The following is a 20,087-nucleotide window of genomic DNA, read 5'->3' on the forward strand; positions in this document are numbered from 1 at the left end:
AAAAATAGAGGTGAGCAATGAAAGGGGGATGAGGCAGAAGTAGCTGAGCTGCTCCCCTAAACCCACACACTTGCACAAGCGAGTCCCTCTGGCTTTGGCGCTTCCTCTGAACTGGCCTTTCCCAGGAGCTGCTGTGACCCCGACATGCTGTTCCAAAACAAAGTGCAGAGCCCTGGATGCTCCCTGGGGACGTACAGCACAGGCCGCCATGTGCTTGCAGGGATGCTGTGGGCTCTCCAGGGCTGTCCCAGCATCCCAAAACAACGAGCTCTGGTCTTTGCAGACTTCTCCTGGGAGAGGGTTATGTTTGCGCAGGTTGTCCCTGCTCCCAGTCCAGGAGTGGGTGTAGGGGTCATCTGTCTGCAGGAGGGAGAGGGAGTGGAATATGTGCCACCTCAGGATCAGGATGCTCTGCTGTCCAGCATGGTCTGTGTTAAATTATCCACCCCTTGCTCACCCTAGAATGCCTGGACATGGGCTCCCAGTCAATCCCCCTCTCAGAGCCTGTTTGAAGGGTTTGGCGTGCAGTACAGACACAGACATTCTAGGGCTGATCACTGGGTGTCATGGGTCTTGGGAAAGCATCAGCTCCCGGTAGCCTGTCCCTGGAGTGAGGGTCACAGCAAGATTGCACCAGAGGGTTTCTCCCTCTCCCGCTCTGTCGCAAGCAGCAGTGCTGTCCTGGAGGGGGAACACTGCCGGGAAATAGCTTTGCCAAGCAATTCCCAGCAGCCCATGTGTCTCCACGGAGGGATCCGTCAAACACGTCTTTATCCCTTGAGAAAAGTGTCAGGAAGGGCCATGTGCACAGCACATCCCCTCTGCCACCTGCCCCCCATATGAGCCACTCTCACACTCGCCTGCTTCTCTTCTGCAAGACAGACTGTCTTGGCTATGGAGGGGCTGCTGGAGTCCCCTTGTACTTGGCCGTCCCCCCATCTGGAGTCAGGGATCCCAGCCAGCCTGGCACAGGGGAACAGCAGGGTGTCAGAGCTTCACCCCACCACACAGCCTGGAGCAACAGCCCCTCCAGCTCTGGGAGGCCATTTCTCCATCACCCTTCCTCTCCTGGTCCCCCTCTCCTCCCAGACCCAGCCAGGCCCCATCTCCCCTGCCCTGCCCGGGCTGTACGGGCCCAGCTGCCTGACCCTGCTGGGCACAGCGTCGGCCCAGGAGGACCCTCATGCAAAATGCCATTCGCTGCATGCAGATAACCGGCGATGCTGCGGCCCGGCTCTCCTTGCCCTCCATGGCTGCACAGAATAAAGACTTTCCCCTTTGGTTTTTCATCAGCGCAAAGAAAACGCTGAGATAACGGGTGATAAGCAGCAATCTCCTGGGTTTATCCAGCCAGGAATCATTAGCTGTGCCCATTGCGCAGGTGTTCGTTAGGGAGGCAGGAGGGAATGAGTCTGTCTTGCAAACAAGCCAGGAACACAGATTTCAGCAGTGTTGTCTTTATGGGAAGGACTTTTTCATTTTTGGGAAAGAAAAAAAAAAAAAGAGAGAAAGGTATCTTTCCAGGAGAGTCATCTTTTCAGGATAGCCAGTGCATTTTTGCACTTTTTCTTGTTTGGATCAGACAAAAGGACATCCCCAAGATGGAAACGGTGGCAAGAACTGATGAGTGAAAAGACAGTTTTGATCCAAAAACCTTCTGCACCTTGTTATAACGCCAAAACTAATTGCAAATAAATTCCCTGTTGGCCAAATGATCTGTTTTTCCTATTGACTGAATCTCAGAGAATTTATTTGAACCCATCAGGGTATGGGGAGGATTTAAAGCAGGTTCATTAGTCAACTCCCACCCCTCTGGGAAGGAGGGGTGCAGGACATCTGAGATGATGCCCTGGTTGAGGTGCAAACGGGAGCTCCTGACACCTCTCCCTGTCCTGTGCCCCTTGGCAGCTCAACCGGCCCCGAGGCCCCAACCAAACCCACCTTCTGCCACAGCATCCCAGTCACACAAGACCTTTTGTTCCCCTTTCCAAAAAGTAAAAAATAGGGCTGGGAGGGCACATTGGCAGTCCCCAAGTGGCCACGGGCGGCCGGGGGTCAGTGGGGTGGGAGGTACGGAGCCGGCACGGCACGGCCCGGGAAGGCGTCCGGGGGGAATACGCAGAGTCGGCTCAGCACAGGCCTTCTTTAATAAAAACATGAGTCAGCTGCTGGCGTGGGCAGTGGATTTTCTAAACATCCCCTCATATCCTGAGAAAGGGAGCAAAAAAAAAAAAAAAAAAAGAAAGAAAGAAAACGGGAGGGGGTGCTTAAGGGAGGGGAAAAAAAAAAAAAAAGAAAACAGGGAAAAAGGCCAGAATTGAAAGCAGACACAGGGAGAGAGCAGCGCTTTCCCTCCGGTTTAAGGAGGCGAGAGCCGGTCCGGTCCGGGCTCCTTTTGTTTCCCGTTTGCCGGGCCCTCGCCGTTCCCCCTCGGCAGCCGGCGGCAAAACTCCCCTCTCCTTGCAGACACTTGGGCTTCTCCCACTTTTATTTTTTAATTTTTATTTTTTTCCCATCGCGCTCGTCTGCCGGGCTTTAATCACAAGTTTTGCCCTGCAAAGGGTCTCTGCCGAGGGTGGAGGGAGGAAGTCGGAGGGACTCCGCTCCTCATTGGCGAGGCCAACTCCCCCCTTCTCCTCCTCCCGAGGTCTCTTTTATTTATACACGCACACACACGCGTGCACATCCCTGTGCCCGGGGCGGCCGGACCCCCTCCCAGGTGGGCTGGGGGCTGCCCAGGGCGCTGCTGAGATGCACTAAAGGAGCAGAGCAAGGGCTTGGCTGCAGCCCAGCCCTGGCACAGCCTCGTCTCGCCTTTTTATTTGACTTTACTTTTTTTTTTCCCCTCCTCCCCCCCCACTTCATTTCTTCCCTTCCCTCTCTTTCTCCTTTAAGTGGAAAAGCCTTGCCAACTGGGGAGGGCTGGGAGGGCAGGGAGAGCCTCGGCAGGCAGCAGATAGCGTGTGGAGGAAGAGACGAAGGAATTTTGTGTCGCCAGCGCCTGTGGGACTTGCGGCACCAGCAGTCACCTGGTGGGACCCTGCCCAAGGTAAGCCCTCGTGTCGCCCACCCGGATGCTGGATCATCCTTCTGCTCTGCTCCAGCCAGGAAAACTCGCACTGGAGATGATGCAGGACCCCAAGGACTCTCTCCTTGAGCTGGCCCTGTTGCTCTGGGAGGGACTTTGCTCCCTTTCAAGGGTCTGGCACCCCAAAACACCCCTGTAAGCCCTTGGGAGGTGGTGTTTGGGGGAGAGTGGCTGAGCTCTGCAGCGTCCTGCAGGAAAAGCTGTCCCAGCCAAGGGGACACTGTGGCTGTAGGGCAGGCAGAGGGCCCCCCCTGCAGAGGAAATGGGACCCAGACAATTTCTGCTTTTCCCTGGGGAGCTCTCAATCCCACCTTGGGTTGGGGGGTTACCCCAGCTCTCCCAGCCCAGCGGCTGCTGGAAGGATGGGGTGTGTTTGGGGAAGGGGCTGCTCACCCCCCACAGCAAGACATCTTTTAGAGATGTGTGCACTGCTGCAGAGCAGTGTTACTGTATTTGCAGACCGTCCGAACACATCCATGGTCATCCATAAACACAGGGTGCTCCTAAGACTGCGTCCCTCAGGTTTCTGCTCTTGGTGGGACTCCTGTCCCCGTGGGCCAGGCCAGCATGTTGAGGGATGTCTGCAAGCCGTGCTCAGCGGGTACTGGAGAGGGAAGAGTCTGGCAAAACCCTTCTAGGCACGGATGTGGGCAACCTCTCTGCTGTCCTAGGCTGGAGCTGGTCTGAAGCGAAGCTGTGCTACCTCAGGCAGCCCTGACAGCCTGAGGACAGGGGGCTGCATGACCTGTGGGGCTTTGGTGTTCACACTGGGGCCATTGTGGGCTCAGAGCATCCAGCTCCTGCACTCACCTGCCAACAGGGAGACTTCCAAAGCAGGGCTTGTGGTGGAGGGTGATGTTGTGCTGCTCCCTCCATCACTGCCCCAGAACACTTGAGGCTTCTGCTAAAGCGGTGTGCAAATAGCTATAAGTAGTCAGTTTGACATGCAACTCTGTTTGCAGGGTCTTTCCAGTCCCAAATCTTTTCAGAGGGTATCACATTGATGACAAAGACCAGCAATGTTGGGTCCTAGAGTTTCCCAGGGGCCACTGAGAGGGTGGTTGAAGGGTCATTTCTCCCTCAACTTGCTGCAGGGAGAAGATGTCTATTCACCTCATGTTCTTAGGAAAGGGACACGTTTCTTTCAGGCAGCCAGAGCTGGTGGCAAAGACATGGTTCATCCTGGCAGAGGGCACATGCCGAGCTGGGTCAGCAGGGGAGCTGCCAGGTACCCACCCCAGTTGGCACCCAGCCCTGGGCATGGTCTGACATGATGTTTGAAGTCACTCCTTGACATTGCTGTCACACAGGGTCAAGTGTGCTGTGGCCCTGGTGGCAGTTCTCATCCCTGGACAGTGTTCATGTGTCCAGAAAACAACCTCAATTCAGTTGGTCTATCAAGAGGGATTACTGTTTTGGAGAGGCATCAAGTCACAGTGACCCATTTGCATAAATGCATGTGTGCATGCAATGCATGTAACTCTGCAGCCAGGGAAAAGTCAGCCACAGCTTGTTGTCCAAAGTCCTGGGCATTTCTTGTAGGGTCTGGTGGGGCTCTGGCACATGTATGAAACTCCAGGCTGGTACCACGCTGGGTGGGCAGCTGGTGTGCAGGCAGATCAGAGCATGGGAGGATCCCAGAGGAGTCAACCAGGCAACCAGAGGCGTCAACCAGGCAACAGCAAGCTGTGACGGCATGCTGCCTTTGGGAAGGAAATATTAAAGGGCTGTGCATCATCTTGGGAGCTGACAGCCCAGCAGCTTGTATGGTGGGAAAGGAGCTGGGGGCTACAGTGGACACAAAGCAGATTGCGGAGTGGTGCAGGCAGACCTGCAGCGTGGGACATGTGGGAAGCAGGCTGAGCACATGGGGTGGAGAGAACGGGTCCTCCCCAGCGAGCAATGCCAAGCCCTTCAGCAAGGATGTGCCCAGAGTGGAAAGACTTGGGGTGAGCATGGGGAGTGATGAGAAGCTCAGAATAGTCTCTGGAGGATTGGGAGAGGGGTTAATGGGGCTGGTTGGGCACTGGGGGAAGATAGCCCGGTCTTCACGCACAGGAAAGGTCACTGCAAAGAAAAAAGTTAGCTTTTAGGGAAGTCATCTGTAAGTTTAAAGACATGAGGCTGGGTGCCTTCAGCCCTAAAGGTTTTAAAGGACACATCAGGAAAACCTCTGGCTGAGGAGATGTGGACACTGCAGCAGGGCAATAACACCATGATCTTTTTCAGCCTCATTTTTGATAGGTCTGTGACAGGATTTCCAACATGTTCAGAACAGAACTGCCAGGAAGAGGAGAGCACTGAGCCCTTCATCAGCACTAGGGAAAGATGAAATTGTCTTAGCGAGCACCAGGGGAAAGCTGAGATTAGGAAATGCTCTCTAACCATAAGAGCGATGTCATGCAAGAAAAAAACATGGCATCACCCAAGTGACAGACAGGTGTGACTGGCTGCTGGAGGGTCAGGGCATGGACCCCTGCACCTGACTCCATGCTGGGGCCAGATGGTCCCCAAAAATCCCTCTGGCCCTGGTATCTGACGCCATGCTGAGGCAGGATGGGATTGCAATGATCTTCATAGGGTCTGTCTCTGGCAAGGCATCTTCTGGGGATGCAGCAGCAAAGGGCAGGGAGCAGAGGGGCTGTGCAGTGGCCAGATCCCATGGGAGCGCAGCCGCCAGGGCTGACAGCGAGGGCTGCCTTTGGCCCAGAGCTGGAGGCTGCTGGGGACCATGGGGGCTCGGTGCTGGCTGGATGCATCCTATCGCTGCGAGGGAGGATCCGGGCCCAACACTTCACGGGGTTTGTTTGTTTGTACTTTAACCAAGGGAAAGAAATCCCCTGGAGAGGAGCTGTGAGGGGAGGGTATAGACTGGGTATTGTTTCCTGAGAGGCTGGAGTGGCTCCAGGAGGCTCCTTCCGTTCCACCAGGCAAATTGGACATAACAAGGCTTGTTTTAGGGGTGGCTGTTTCCCCTCCTCCTCTCCCTGGTTGCCTAATTAGGTTCCCCGAGCCAAGCACACCTCTGCCCTGCTCCGCTCCCACCGAGATGCCTGTTCCTGGAAATGCAATGCTTTCCCAGCACCACAGGGGACACGGAACAGACCCAGCTGGACAGGGACACCTGCCGGGGATGCACAGAGGTGTGCTGGAACATGGTCATGCACTGAGCAAGGTGGTCCCACAGGTCTGTCACCCTCCCAGTCTGGTAGTAGGAGACGTAGAGTGACGTGCTGCCCCTCACACCCTGGTCTTCCATCATCCCTGGGCGCACACTTGGGACACAGGCTGGGACATGGCCTTATCTGTGTTCGTACCCTCCTTCTGCAACCACCACCCTGCAGTGCCAGGTGTGGAGAGCCCATGCAGGGAGAAGGCAGCTCACAAAATCCCCCACGGAAAGGTTGCTGCCAGGAAAGCCAGGCTGGTGTGGTACGAGTTCTGCATGTCCTGCACCCGTGGAGAACTCGTCCCCTCCAGGACATGTCTGTGGGGACATCTGCTCATCATTCCAGGTCTCTGCTGACACCCACCCTACGCTCCTCCCTGGGCTCAGCGAGAGCTGATGTGTGATGGGGCTCGCAGAGGATTTGGGGTGCAGAAGAAGGGGAGGGTTGGAGAATGCAGAGTTGTAACCAGGGCCCTGCGCTGGCTATCAAACCCCAGGCTGTAAACTAGGAAAAAGATGGGGCAGGATGTACCTTCTTCCTGTTATGGAAGGGGACTTCTCCGCACATCCCAATGGGCAGCACCAGGGCTGCTCAGAGAGATGTGGCTCCCAAAGCAAGGAAGAGATGAGCAGGTGACAGGCAAATCTGCCCCTTGGTGTGAGGCCCCGTCCTGCCAGTCCCTCTGCCTTCTCCCTTCTGGCTCCTCTACCATGCACAAGAGTCTGTGACTGAAATCTTAATGCTACCGAGACACAGCAATTGGCACCAATTAAATTGCTACATTCATGTTTGAATTGCTTTAACTGGCGAGACACACTGTCTTATTTATACAAAAAAATATGTTTGCTTGTGGGTTTGTCTGAACCAGGGCCAGCAGAAAATACACCATTTCGAGCCTCGCTCTCTGAAAGCACATTCTCTGCTCGCAAACTGGAAGTCACCTCGGTTTCAGCCTTTGCCGAGCAAACAGTGGCAGAACAGAAACCCCGCTTTCCTTGGGGCCGAGTGCTGCCGGCATCACCAGAGGGATCCCCTCCTGTCTCCCTGCAGGCAGCTGCCAAGTTTCCCTTTCCAGCCTGGGAGAATATGGTCTAATTCAACGAGGTGAATTCCTGGCAGGACTCGGTGCCCATTTTAAAGCCACACTCTGGAGGGGCAAGGGGTGCTGGCAGCTGCCAGCCCTGGCATTGGTTCCTGCCTTGGCTTCTCCTCTGGAGGATCCATGGGGCTTGGGGGGCAGGGGCTGTTTGCAGAGCCTGGAAGCAGAGGGGAGCTGATTTTTGCTCCATGACTGCAGGGAGAGGAGCCACCAGAGGTTATACAGGACCCTATGTGCAGGATGGTGACCACGGCTTGTGCTCCTTCAGCAGAACACATGGAAAGAGATCATCCAAGAGGGAGGCATCCCTCGTGCAACCTGTGGGATGTGCTTGGCTTTCTGTACCTTCCTACTCCAGAAAGCTCCCCCATCAGTGTGTGTCTGCTGGCTGGGGGTCTGACCTGGTGGGCAGGCACAGGGTGAGGGTGGCTGTCCCTAGCACTGCGGTTTGGCTGTCTCGGCAGTGCTGACACTGGGTTCCACCACCCCAGTCTTTTCGCCCCACAGTTGGGCTTATGGAGGAGGTGGCAAGATCAGCCCCTGGCACCAAGAGCTGCACCAGCAGCTGCCTTTTGCTCCCTCTTAGGAACTCAGAAGTAGCGGGGCCAAATCAAACACAACCCCCTCTGAAAGCAGCCTCTGCCCTTTGCACCCCAGCACTGCCTGGCCCCCTTCTCTCCCACTCTGGCCATAGTGCCAGGCTCCTCTCCAGGTCCCACAGACAGGCAAAGGGTGCCCTGACCACAGAGCTGGTGAGTGCCTAATCCCAGCCACGAGAGCCTAAAACCCCAGAACAAAGCGATTAATCTCGGATGCTTTGCAGGCAGCTGAGAAGAGCCAATGCATTCAAGCAGATTGTCTCCTCCTTCTCAGAAGATCTATGCCTCACAGAAATTTTCAGAGGAAGATCAGGTTGCTTATCCTTTGCTTGGATGTGAGGCTGATAAGACCACAACACTGAATGCTCCTGGGGCTTTGCAAAGCCTCTATATCCTACTAGGGCTCAGGAGCACTCGTTTTCTCCTCCTGCCTTTACCACCCTGCCCTTGCAGCTGATGATTGATGGTTAATTAGAGCCAGCTGGGATGCTTGGCTCCAGCCCTCACCCCACCCTAGATCCACCCTCAAATAGTGGCCACAAGCAGGTGGTGGAGATGGTAACGTGCTAGGAAATGCTTTTACTGTCATGTATACTTTAGTAGCATTCTTCTATTGAGTTGTTGTGAGAAGGCAGATGTGGTTTTCTGGCAGCTGTGGCACAAGAGTGATGAAAGCCCTGGGGGTGCCAGGACATGGAAGGAGCAGCCAGGATAGTGCCTGACCCTTGCTCCCACCCTGCTTCCCTCTCCACTCTGCTGGCAGTGGGGAAAAGCAGTTGGTGAGCATATGGACTCTGTTCAGAGAGGTAAGCCCTACCCAGGCCCATGTCTTGGGGAACTGGGACCCCTGAATCTGCCAGTTTGGGGGTGCAGGGGCCAGGGAGGTCTTTAAGTCCCTGCTGTCCACCATCCCCAAGGCTTTGCTGTTTGGTTGGAGGGGCCAGTGGTGAAGCAATGCAGGGAGCTGCGTGGGTACTGGCCTGTGGTTTGGGTGTCCTGCAGCCTTGTTCATTTTGTTGCTTGTGTGCTTGAGAAGCAGCATGGTGTGCCAGGGCAATGGAGAAGTTAGGGACAGTCATGGTCAGTCCCAGCTGGGCTCTGTTGTGTCCTTTAGAGCATCCTGCTGGAGAAGGGCACTGGGAAAGGCTGAGATGCTCCCAAGGGGCACATTTGTGCCTCCCCCAGGGGTCATTACCCCAAGGCTGAAGAGCTCTGCTCCCCATACTCTCGGTGAGCACCCCCCAGTCACACACAACACCAGACGTCAGGGCCGTGCTTCAAAACACCAGCCAGCCCCCAGCACCACCATGGGCGAGCCCCAGCATCACCATGGCCCTGACCCCCACCCATTGCCCTGGGAAGCCCAAGGGGAGCAAGGTTTGGCCGGGGTGTGCAGCAAGGGACAGCGAGGCACCACATCAGCCTTCCCCGGCATGGGGCAGCCATTCTTCCCTACACCCCCATCCCTCCTTCCTCAGCCCCGCATGAGCTCTGGTCTTCGCCCAGGGTTTTCCCACAGCCTGGGCCAAGCTCGTGGGCTCAGGGGAGCAGCTACTGCCGGCCCTGGGGCTCAGCCTTCCCTCTGACAGCGGAAGCGGGGGAGCATGCGCAGCCAAAAGGGCCACGAATACCAACACTCTGGGCTGGGGGATTATTTATAACGCTGGCAACTCTCCAAACAGATGTTTCATTTTATTTTGAACTTGCACTAAATAGGTCAATCGTTTCTTCTGTCTCCCATGGGCTTAACAGAGGGAGAAAGCGGGGCGGATAAGGGGTGAGAGAGCAGGGCTCGCCATGGTCCCATGTCCCCCTGTGAGAGCTCCTTGCAGCGATACGTTGCGGAGAGCCCACGGCTGTACATGTGCTGGATCATGTGCATGGATGTTGAGGTCCCTCTGTGCTCGGAGAGGGAAGGCATCTGCAGCCGAAATGGGGCTGCGTGGGGCTTGCCTGCCCGCCCCATTCCTTGCATGGCTGACCCCAGAGCTGCTGAATCACACTCCTGGGGCTCCATGTGGACTCGTCAGCCTTCCCAGCAGCCTTCCCCCCTGCTTTGGAGTCATGATCTTCATTTTTGGCTTTCTGGCAGATGCTTTCAGAGCTGATGACAACCTGTGGCAGGCTGGCTGTGCCAGCTTGTGTCCTGCCATCTGCTGCAGGACCAGAATCACCACAAACAACTTCTCCAGGTGACACCAAAGTTGGGGACCAGGGTCTGTGGTTCTGGACAGGGGTTCTGGTCACACCAGCCCCGGTGTCTGCAGCAGAAGCAGGCAAGAGAGCCATCCTCCTGTAAGGGCATGGTGGCCGTGGACTCAGATGCCCCAGAGGTGGCATCTACCCCTGCTTTGACCATCTAGAGAGCTTGGTCCGTAGCAGGAATCAGTGGTTGTGGCTTTAATCATGTATTTGCAGATCAATGAGCTCTGGCAAAACTGCTCAGGGGCATTAGGTGTTTGCAATGCTGCCTGATGTGACTGAAAGAAACCCCCAAACCCAAGCACATTGCAAACAGGCACCCAGGGCTCTCAGCATCCCTTGGCCTCACCAGTGCCTGGGTAAAGCCTCAGGACCCCTCAGCCCTGCTAGGAATGGTCTGTGGGACCCCAGGGACTCCCCAGCCCCTCTGCTCCTCAGCCTGGTTTCAGATTTCCTACCTCTGTGTTTTATCAGCAGCTGTTTATGGGCCTTGGGACGACAGGCTCCCCATGTGTGTGCCCTGCCTAATTCTAGCCATGTGCTGGGAAAAAGAAAAAGGGCTCTGTGATGATCATCTGGTCTGTGAGTAAACTCGGTGTCATGGGAGCCGAGGGACCCCAGAGGAGAGATGTTGCAACTCCGGACAGCTCCAGCCAAGAGAGGGAGAAAAAAAAAAAGCACGGTTTTATTTAGATTAAAGGGTGGGAAAGAAGCAGTTGCAGAGGCCAGGGGGAGGGTGGCAGAGGAAAACAGGACAAGCCAAGGAGTTTCACTGCAGGACAAGCAGGGCTTGGATTTCAGGGATCACCAGCCTTTGCCTGGGGAACTCTTTGCCTTCAAAAGTGGGGGGGATGGTGCTCCCCCAGCCAGGAGAAGCCCTCAGTCCCTGGCTGCAAGTGGCATAGATCTATACGGGCTTATTTTGTTGCATATGGGCACCCATGATCTCACTTTAATGACTCAGATGTGCTTAGACAAAAAAGAAATAAAATATATTGTACTTCCCGCTAATTTGCACCAGATGTCCCTGGCCTGCTTGGCAGGATAGTGGGGCCGGCAAGCGTTGTGGGAGCGCCTGGAAGCACAGCCCCAGCAAGACAAGGGGTTCAAAATAGGAAGGCAGAGGAAGAGAAAGGACCAGTGGTTGTGTGAGAGGTCTGGCTTCCCTTCTCCACTCCTTCCTTTGCCACAGTCATGCTGCCACCAGCCAAGATGCCCTTATGGGCTGGAATGGCAGCCAGCACCTCTGCTCAGCATTGCCAGGGTGGAGAGGCTTGGTCAAGGGGAACATGGCCAGGGGACAAGAGCAATGCTGGGCAACAGATACAGGAATTGCCCCTGGAAATGCAAAGGGGATTTGCTGAGAGGGGACTGTGCACACTGATTGCCAGCAGACAGCACATCCCCTTGCTGGTGATCGATGGTCTGTAGGGGCCAGAGCTCCTTCCAAGGTGGCTATCAGGGCAGCCATGGCTGCTTTTCCCCTCCCCTGTGCACCAGGCTTGTTCCCAGCTCCCACAGCTCTGGGGGCGCTTGTGAGACGCCTATGCTGGTTCTCCACAGGGCATTAATTGTTGCGGAGGAGAGGCGAGAAATGTGGTCTAGGTGTGCTCGGGAAGAGGGCAGTGGATCAGGAGGGTCTCCTTGCCATGAGTACCTGTCTGCATAGATCTCCCTCAGTTTAAGGCATCTGCAGGGCTGGAAATGGCCCTGTCCCACATGATCTGTGTTTGGGGATGGGCTGCCATGCCTGCTTGGATGCTCTGCCAGGAGCACCGCACCATACACATGCTGGGAGCAAACACAGAGGGAAGTGGGCTCAGAGGTCTGGCAGGGCATGATGAGCAAAGTCAAAGGAAATTCTTGCCTTGTTACCCGGGAATAGTCAAGATTGAGCCCACACAACATATTTTGGGCATTAGTAAAGGCGTGTTTGGCTTACAAGCATCCTTAAGCAAGAGATCGGTCTGGAGTGGGGGAATGGTAATGAATCAATAACGTTTGGTGATGCTTAAGCTCCTGAGCAAGGTGCTGCGAGGTGGAAGGAATGGCAGAGATGGCTGAAGGAGTACTCCTCCAGAAATAAAGCTGGGCCCATCCCCAGCAGAGGCTGGATACAGCTCTTCCTCATGTCCAAAGCCCTGGGCGTAGCCCTGCTCCTGCCACAGAAATTCCCATCCAAGTTCATCAGTCACAGAGGCATCAGCCGCCGGCTGCAGCTCACAGCAGCGAGTGGGGGAGTGAAGAGGAGGTGGAGGAGAAAGCTCAGCTGTCATCAGGCTTGGGATGCAGGAGAAATGGGAGCGGGCTGCTCTGGAGAAGCTGCGAAGTCATGAGACAAGGAAGCATGAGACTTGAGTCCTGGTCCTGGTGCAGCTGTGGTCCTGCTGCATGGCCTTGGCTGTGGTGTTTGACCTCTGTGGTCTGGCTCTCTCACCTGTGTCCCATCTGTAAAAGGTTCCATGGTCTGTTGTAGCCTGGGATGCCCTCTGCACAGTGCTGCTGCTGCTCAAGGATGGCAGGGAGAGCCTTATTTATCCCATCAACCCATGCAACACACAGGAAAAGCATGAAGCTAGAGATGCTTAAACAGGCTTTCAGGGGATACCCTGCCAGCCCCCATGGTGCCTGGCTATGGGATGCTTTCCTTTCAGCAGAGAGCTGGGGAACCCAGCAGCCCTAGAGCTGGGACAGCTCTCCCTCATCTTGCCTGCAAGCCTTCCATGCAGCTCTTGGCATGCGCAGGAGAAGCGGCTGCCGGATGCAATCCTGCAGCAACGTGTGCATCCAGCCAGCCAGGCTGATGTGATTACAGAGGAGAGATAAGGACAGACAATGTGGCTGTGTCACTGGGCAGGGACAGTAGCCTGTATCTGTGTCTCATTTGGACTCAAAACCCCCCCAGATTTTCAGTGTCCTGCTCCCAGCCTAACCGGGCAGCAGTGCGAAGGCAACCAGAGACACAGCAAGCAGGCTGGGGGGACCTGTCCCTCCCCTGGCACTCAGCAAAGCCCCAGCATGGCCCCATGGACCCGTGTCCCCAAGGAGAGCACAGCCACCACACAGGCATGTGGGGCTGAGTGTGGGGCTGCATCACTCAGCCAGCCTGGCCTCCCTGCAAGCCAGCTGACCTCTTGTCTCCTCTCCCAGCCAAATTCCTCTTTTAGAATAATAAACAGTGCAGCTCAAGAGAAAAGCTCCCTGCCAGGCCAGGGTTAGCTGGCCCTTGCATTGCGGTGCTGGAGAGGGGCAGAGAGAAAGTCTGTACCCGTGCGGGTGGGGAGGAGAGGATAGTGAGGGGTGTAACATGGCGATGGGGAGCTGGGACTTCACCTTGGTGACTGCAAGGTGGGAGGTTGCTGCAAAGCTGCAGGGCTGAGCAAAGGGCATGGGATGTGGCATTGCTGCAGGACCTCCCTGACTTCCAGGCGTGTGCCAGGATGGGTGGAGGCAAATGGTCCCATGGCTTGAAGATGCACAGGTCCTGACCCTCAGGAACGATGTGGGAGTCTGAGGGGTCCAAGGCACCTTGCTGACACACAGGGCTGGGAGGAGACCGTCTGAAGCAGCTGAGCATTGCGTAGGTGCTTGTGTTTGAGTCCCTGGCTGGGATAATGTCTGGGCGCCTGGTTTTGGATCACTGAGTGGGGCTGCACCCACCTCAGCTCCTCCTTGTCTGGCACTCATAGAGTGCATCTTATTGCTCTTGCTGAGAACAAAAGCTGCGATTGAGGAGGGAAACAACAAGTGCTCTCAAGGCTGCCGGTGATCTGGGTGCATTTGCATCCCTTGTGAAATAAATGCCTGTGTGCACCCACATGTCCAAGCACATGTGTCCCTGTGGCAGGGAGAGAAAGGTTTGTCATTCTGCTAGCTAGGCTCTGTGTGCATCCTGCAGAACAGGCAAAGCTCAGCATCTCGAGCGTGCCCCTCGCCTTGACCAGAGCAGACAAACAAGGGAGAGGTCAGCACTCTCTGTGAGATGTTGCCACCCTCCCACTCTGCTTGGGAAGCATCTCTGAGAGAAATGCCTTTCTGCAAAACCAGCAGCTTTATTAAAACTGGCTCTGAACACGGGGGAGGCATCAGGCGGAGGCTGCAGGGCTCTCATTTCTTGCTGAAGCAACACCCGTGCCAGCCCAGCACCACCATGCACCCGCATCCAGCTCTCTGGCAAAACTGTGGTTTACCCCATCGATGATTCCGCAGAGATCACTGGTGGAGTGAGGGACCTCTTTGCGTGGGTGGAGGAAGCCAAAATCTCACCTGCAGCAGGACTAACAGTGACAGCTGTGAAGCTGGGCAGGCAGCTCAAAGCTGGGCATGAGCTTGGGAAAATCTTAGGTGCTGCCAGGCAGAGATCTGAGGCGGGTGGGAGGGCAGGCGAATACAGCTTGTGTATGCAGGCAGGGAGGGGTGAAAAGAGAGGATCCCACTTGTCCTTGCAACCTTGAACATTGAATAATGGATGAATCACACACCTCTGTAAAGGAGAATTGGGAAACAAAGCTAATTGTTCTCATGGCAGTGCCTTGGGGGGTAGCGAGATTAGGTTGTCTGTCCTCTCTCCTGCAGGCTGGTGCTCTGAGGGAGGGAGCAGCGAGGTCACATTCATTTACAGCCTGAATTTCACCTCTGTCCTTTCATCCTACCCACCCCCAGCTCTGCCCCAGAAGGGCTCTCATCCCCTCTGGCAAATGCAGAAAAGAGAAGGAGTCACAGAGGGGTTTTCTGGAGCAGGGAGAGGGAAGCTGCTGAATAAGCTGGAGACCTGGAAGGGTTTGCTGGGAGATCAGACTTTTGTTGAGCCAAAGCAAGAGAATAATAAAAACATCTGACAAATGCACGTCATTTAAAAACCATTTCCTCCTTCACATCAAGCAAACCAGGAGGCCACTCCGGGGCCAAGAAGCAGCAGAGCCGCTCAGTAAGAGACGGTGCCTGGGGCTGGGTCAGTGAGCCCAGGTTGCCACTAGCCATCCTCAGCATCGTGCCAGCATCACAGGGGCTTTTCCTCGGGGTCTTCTATGGGAATAGGTCCAAAACGCCTCTTGTGCTTGGAGAGAGGAGGTGGCCCAGAGCAGGACAGGAGCTCGGCCCCGGATTGCAGCCTGGCTGAACCGTGAAGTTCAGCTTCACGTAGGAGCATCCCCAGGTTCAGTGCTACTGAACTGTTTTCCCCTCAACTCTGTCCGGGCAGAGAGGAAGCCTTTTCCCCTTACTCTTCCCTTTCTTAGTGTCTTCATTTTGCTTTTCCAATATACTCATCCCCATACCTGCAGGTGCTAATGGGGGGGTTACCTGTCACCCCATTACACAGGGGACAGACCCCACTGCTCTTAGGGACCTCTGGCCTCGAGTCTTTTGAGCTTCCAGTTTGCACCAGAGAGGGCTGAAAATGGTCTGTGGAAAAGACTTCTTGAAAGGGCTGAAAGTGAAAAGATTTATTGAGCAAAGTTGATAAAAGGAATTTTTAACTAAAAAACTCCGCTAAATATTTCCTTAAAGTATATATATTTAAAAGATAAATACAAGAAATTCATTTTTCTGGAGGTTTCTTTGGGCTCCTTCACTGGAAGGAGCAGAAAATGTGGGAGGACTGGAGGGGGATCTGTTTTCTAGCAAATATCATCTCACTGGGACTGAGGGAAGTGAAAAACAAGAAAAAAAGAAAAAAGGGCAGGCAGTGGGACAGAGAGTGGGAGAAAGGGAGGGCTCTGCAGCGAGGGGAGCGGCATTTCCAGCAGAGATGAGCGAGAGCTGACACAACTCCTGGATCCTCTAGTAAAATCCCTGTTTACCGGTGGGAGATGCTTTAGAAAGAGCTCCTCCTGCAGATCCAGCTCGGTGGGGAACTGACCACCCTCCTGGGAGGGCAAAGCTGAAAACTGGAAAGAGATGGGAAGTTTCTGAGGTGGAGAAGTGAGTCTGGGGCTCAGCTGGGGGCTTAGGGTCCCCTGCCCAGGGTGGATGTGGGAGCCCTCTCTGCGGCAGTGCTGTGCTCATCCTGCTTTGCTCTTGGCAGGATCTAGCCATCCAGCTGTGAAGCCCACCATGCTGCTCCCCTCTCTGAAAGCATCTCTCTGGCTCCTTGTCCTCACTGGTGAGTGCTGCGGGTGGGGAGGTGTGTGCAGGATTGGGCCCAGGGTGGGAACGCTGCCCTAGGATGCTCATCCCAGGGCTGGGGGGAGGGAAGGGGTGATGGTGTGGGGAGGCACAGGGGTACACAGCACACTACAGGAGCATCCACCCCTCCTAATGACTCAGGTCCCTCAGCTTATGCTGACCCAATCCTATGGCAGAGTGGATGTAAAGTCCCTGCCTGCTTCATGCAACACACAGCTGGGTGGCAGGAGGGGACCTTTGCAGAGGGGACACTGCTAGGTGTGCTCACCCCTCAGCAGACACCTGAGAACCCACATTAGCTGGACATTACAGACACCCCCACAGCAGGAGGGATTTGGTCAGACTCTATATATACAATAACCCTCCACAAGAAGGCAACAGGGCACCTAACTGCATCTGGGCTGTTCACGGCATTGCTGTGAGTCCTTGGGGGCTGTGCCCAACTGTGTTGCCCACCCATGGGGACACCATGTGGGGAAGCACATGACTCAGTGTCACTGGGATATCTGGGCAAAGGATGAAGCCAGGAGGCTGGGAGAGACATGGGGAGACGTTCAGGAAGACCTTGCCTGCTCTATTGCTTCCGTAGGATTTCCTGCGGGGTTTTACTTTCACTCCTTTTTCACTTTGTGGTAAACTGACATTGTTTCAGCTTTGTCTGTGTCCCATCTGACACTGTCCCTGTGGAGAGGAGAAACTTCTTTTCTTTGAGGTGCCAGAGCCCTGGAACAGGCTGTCCAGAGAGGCTGTGGAGTCTCCTCTGGAGACATTCAAAACCTGCCTGGACACATTCCTGTGTGATCTGCTCTGGTGAACCTGCTTTAGCAGGTGGGTTGGACCAGATGATCTCCAGAGGTCCTTTCCAACCCCAACCATTCTGTCATTCTGTGAGAGGCAGCCAACAGAGCAGGGAACTGCCTCATCTCCTCCTCTTCCCCATACCCCCTAAATGAGGGCCTTTCCTAGTCTTTGAAGGTGCAAACACATGCAGGAGGACCAGGTCACCCCCATTTCCAGCCTTGTCCTGACCAAGGATGCCCCTTGAGCTGGTACAACAGTATCACGGCACGTCTGCCCCCAGCACAGCTCTGTTCACCCCCGCTGTTTCAGAGCCACCCTCTTGCTCCTCAGCACCTGATGACACTGGGCAGCACTGGGTGGCACTGGGGGTGCACTTACCTTGCAGAAAGGTTGGATGGGGCAGACATAGTGAAAGCATGAAACTGGGATTTCTCCACTCAGCATTTCCACAGACAGACAGGGCAACATGGAATGTTGCTAAACCTGTGATATCTGTGTCTTGGGACTTATAGTGGATGAAGGGTGAACCACCAAGGCCTGGGTTGACAGGACATTTCCAAGGAGAGCATGTTTTTGTTGGGGGTAGCTGCACCAAGGAGGACAAATCCAGGGAAGTTATTTTTCAGCATAAAGCCTGACACTACAGACCACATACATCAGCATGAGATTGTGATCCAGCATGCTCCTCCTTGGATTTCAGAGGAATCCAACTTGGTTTCATCTCACTCCTCTCCCAGGTCTGCTGGAGGTAACATCAAGCGGCAGCGGGCTGCACATCGAACCCGGAGATGCTGAGCTCATCCTTGGGCTCCACAGCACCTTCTCCCTCTTTTGCTATGGGGACGGCGCCCTGGCCTGGGAACGGGAGGGTCAGCCCCTGGCCGCCTTGCTGGAGCACAGGGACGGCATCTTCATCAGCAACCTCACCCTCAGGAACGTGACGGGCCGTCACACCGGGGAGTACGTGTGCACCTACAGCCCTGACCAGGCTCCAGAGCCAGCAGAGAGGAAAACCATCTACATCTATGTTCCAGGTAGGGAACAACATGACCTTGTCTCTGCATTTCCATGGGGTTTAGCAACTGAGAGGAAGAGGACTTTGAATAATCATTCTGTCTACAAGTACCAGGCCTCCTAAAATTCTTCCTGCCATGGCAGGAGAGCCCTCATTGCAGATGATCTGGCCATGCCATGTCTCTGGTATGCCAGGTCATGGGAGAGGCCTGTGTGTGGTGGGGGAGGCAATGGTGCCAGGCAGCAGCATTTGGGTCTCTCTTACCCTCCCAGGAGAACTTTGGCACGTCCACAACACAGCAGCCCTCCTTTGCCATGGGGAGTAAGGGAAGAAGCATCCCACCATCTCAGAAGTTTTCTGAAACCACTGTTCCTTCTCTCCCACAGATCCCTCCCTAGTCTTCCTCCCCACAATCACCTCTGAAGAGCTCTTCATCTTCATCACGGGCTACACAGAGGCTGTCATCCCATGCCGTGTGACCAACCCACAGATGCAGGTGACCCTCTATGAGAAAAAGGTGGAGAACCCCATCCCAGCTGCTTATGACCCACAACAGGGATTCAAAGGCTTCTTTGAGGACAAGACCTATTTCTGCCGAACAATTGTGGATGACCAGGAGGTGGATTCAGACACCTTCTATGTTTACAGGATCCAGGGTGAGCTGCCATTGTCTTAAGATACCTCTGCCCCTGCAGTGGCGGTTCCTTCAGCCCAGTGGCAGGGGACAGCAAAGCTCTCCCCCTGTCTCCTTAGCAATTCTCCTGAACAACCTGGAGCTGGATTTAGCCCTGTCTCCATTAGAGAATGGGTTCTGACAAAGTGCCAGCTCCATCCCTCGGGGATGAGACTTTCCAGTGGACCAGTTCACTCAGGATAAACAGAGTGGGTGCCCACTCATCCCTTCCCTCATTATTCATTCCTTTCTTTCACCTTTCTCACAGTCTCATCTGTGAACGTCTCCATCAGTGCAGTGCAGACCATAGTGCGGCAGGGAGAAAATGTGACCCTGATGTGCACAGTGAGCGGAAATGAGCTGGTCAACTTCAACTGGGACTATCCCCGCAAACAAGTGAGTGCTCCAGCCCCACAGGCTCCGCTCAGCAGGTCCAGCCTTCGCCCAAATGTCCCATGGCAACCACTCATCAAAATCCTAAGTAAAGCTTCATAGGAAGCTACGCCTCAGGGCAGAAGCTATGGGATGCTGCTACACGGGGAGACTTTATGGGGAGACCATTGGATCAGGGCTGTCTGTCTCACTGGCCTCTGATCGGTGCATGTTCCCTGTTCCTGTTGCATCCAGACTGAGGTCCTCTACCCTCTCCTCCTCCCTCCCTGTGAGCTCGGCTCTGTAGCTCCAATGCCAGAACACGCTCTTGACTTCTCAGACTGTATCTCCTGTCCCTGTTGTGCAGGCAGGGAAGCCTGTGGAGCCGGTGACCGACTTCCTGCCCGGATCCACCCACGAGATCCGCTCCATCCTCATCATCCAGAATGCAGAACTGGAGGACAGTGGGACCTATGTCTGCAATGTCTCTGAGGGCTACCACGAGAAAACGGACCGGAAAGACATCACGGTCCACGTGATCGGTATGTTGCTGCCCACACACCCAACGCCAGCAAACCACATGGGTGTCCAGGCAGGCTGCCCAAGGGTAGCATCCTCTTTTCTCTGTAACACCTCCAGCTGTCTCCCCTCCACCCTAAGTAACCATGGCAAAAAAACAACCCTCAGCCCATGTTACTCCAGCCCACTTCCCAGCTGCAAAACATCCCAAATCTCCCACCATTGCATTTGTGACACCTTGAGACACTTGAGGGTATGGATAAGAGTTCTTCTGCACGGTGCAGTGCCAGGGTGAGTGAGGTCGCACTGTCACCTCCCATCTGCATCTGTCTTTTCATGTAATTTGAGGGAACCTGCCCCATCTCCACGGGATAACAGCCTTTTCCCCGCATGCTGCCTGTCTCATGAGCTGCTCCGCTCCAG

The 20,087-nt window shown here is 55.0% G+C and overlaps 1 protein-coding gene across 2 annotated transcripts in view; it reads left to right on the plus strand.

Moving 5' to 3' along the window:
- Positions 1 to 2,585: 2,585 nt before the first annotated feature.
- Positions 2,586 to 20,087, plus strand: part of PDGFRB (platelet derived growth factor receptor beta) — a 33,238-nt gene continuing 15,736 nt past the window's right edge. The window contains exons 1-7 of one of the 2 annotated variants that reach the window (XM_065029782.1): positions 2,586 to 2,719; positions 2,896 to 3,049; positions 16,184 to 16,261; positions 17,823 to 18,119; positions 18,487 to 18,756; positions 19,042 to 19,169; positions 19,513 to 19,687. In XM_065029782.1, the coding sequence (XP_064885854.1) occupies positions 16,213 to 16,261; positions 17,823 to 18,119; positions 18,487 to 18,756; positions 19,042 to 19,169; positions 19,513 to 19,687 (919 nt within the window). In that variant the 5' untranslated portion in view covers positions 2,586 to 2,719; positions 2,896 to 3,049; positions 16,184 to 16,212. Of the gene's footprint in view, positions 2,720 to 2,895; positions 3,050 to 15,970; positions 16,081 to 16,183; positions 16,262 to 17,822; positions 18,120 to 18,486; positions 18,757 to 19,041; positions 19,170 to 19,512; positions 19,688 to 20,087 lie in introns of those variants that run through there. The other variant, XM_065029783.1, reaches the window with a different exon arrangement.

The sequence above is a fragment of the Columba livia genome, chromosome 14, assembly GCF_036013475.1.
Source record: "Columba livia isolate bColLiv1 breed racing homer chromosome 14, bColLiv1.pat.W.v2, whole genome shotgun sequence".
Classification (NCBI taxonomy): domain Eukaryota; kingdom Metazoa; phylum Chordata; class Aves; order Columbiformes; family Columbidae; genus Columba; species Columba livia.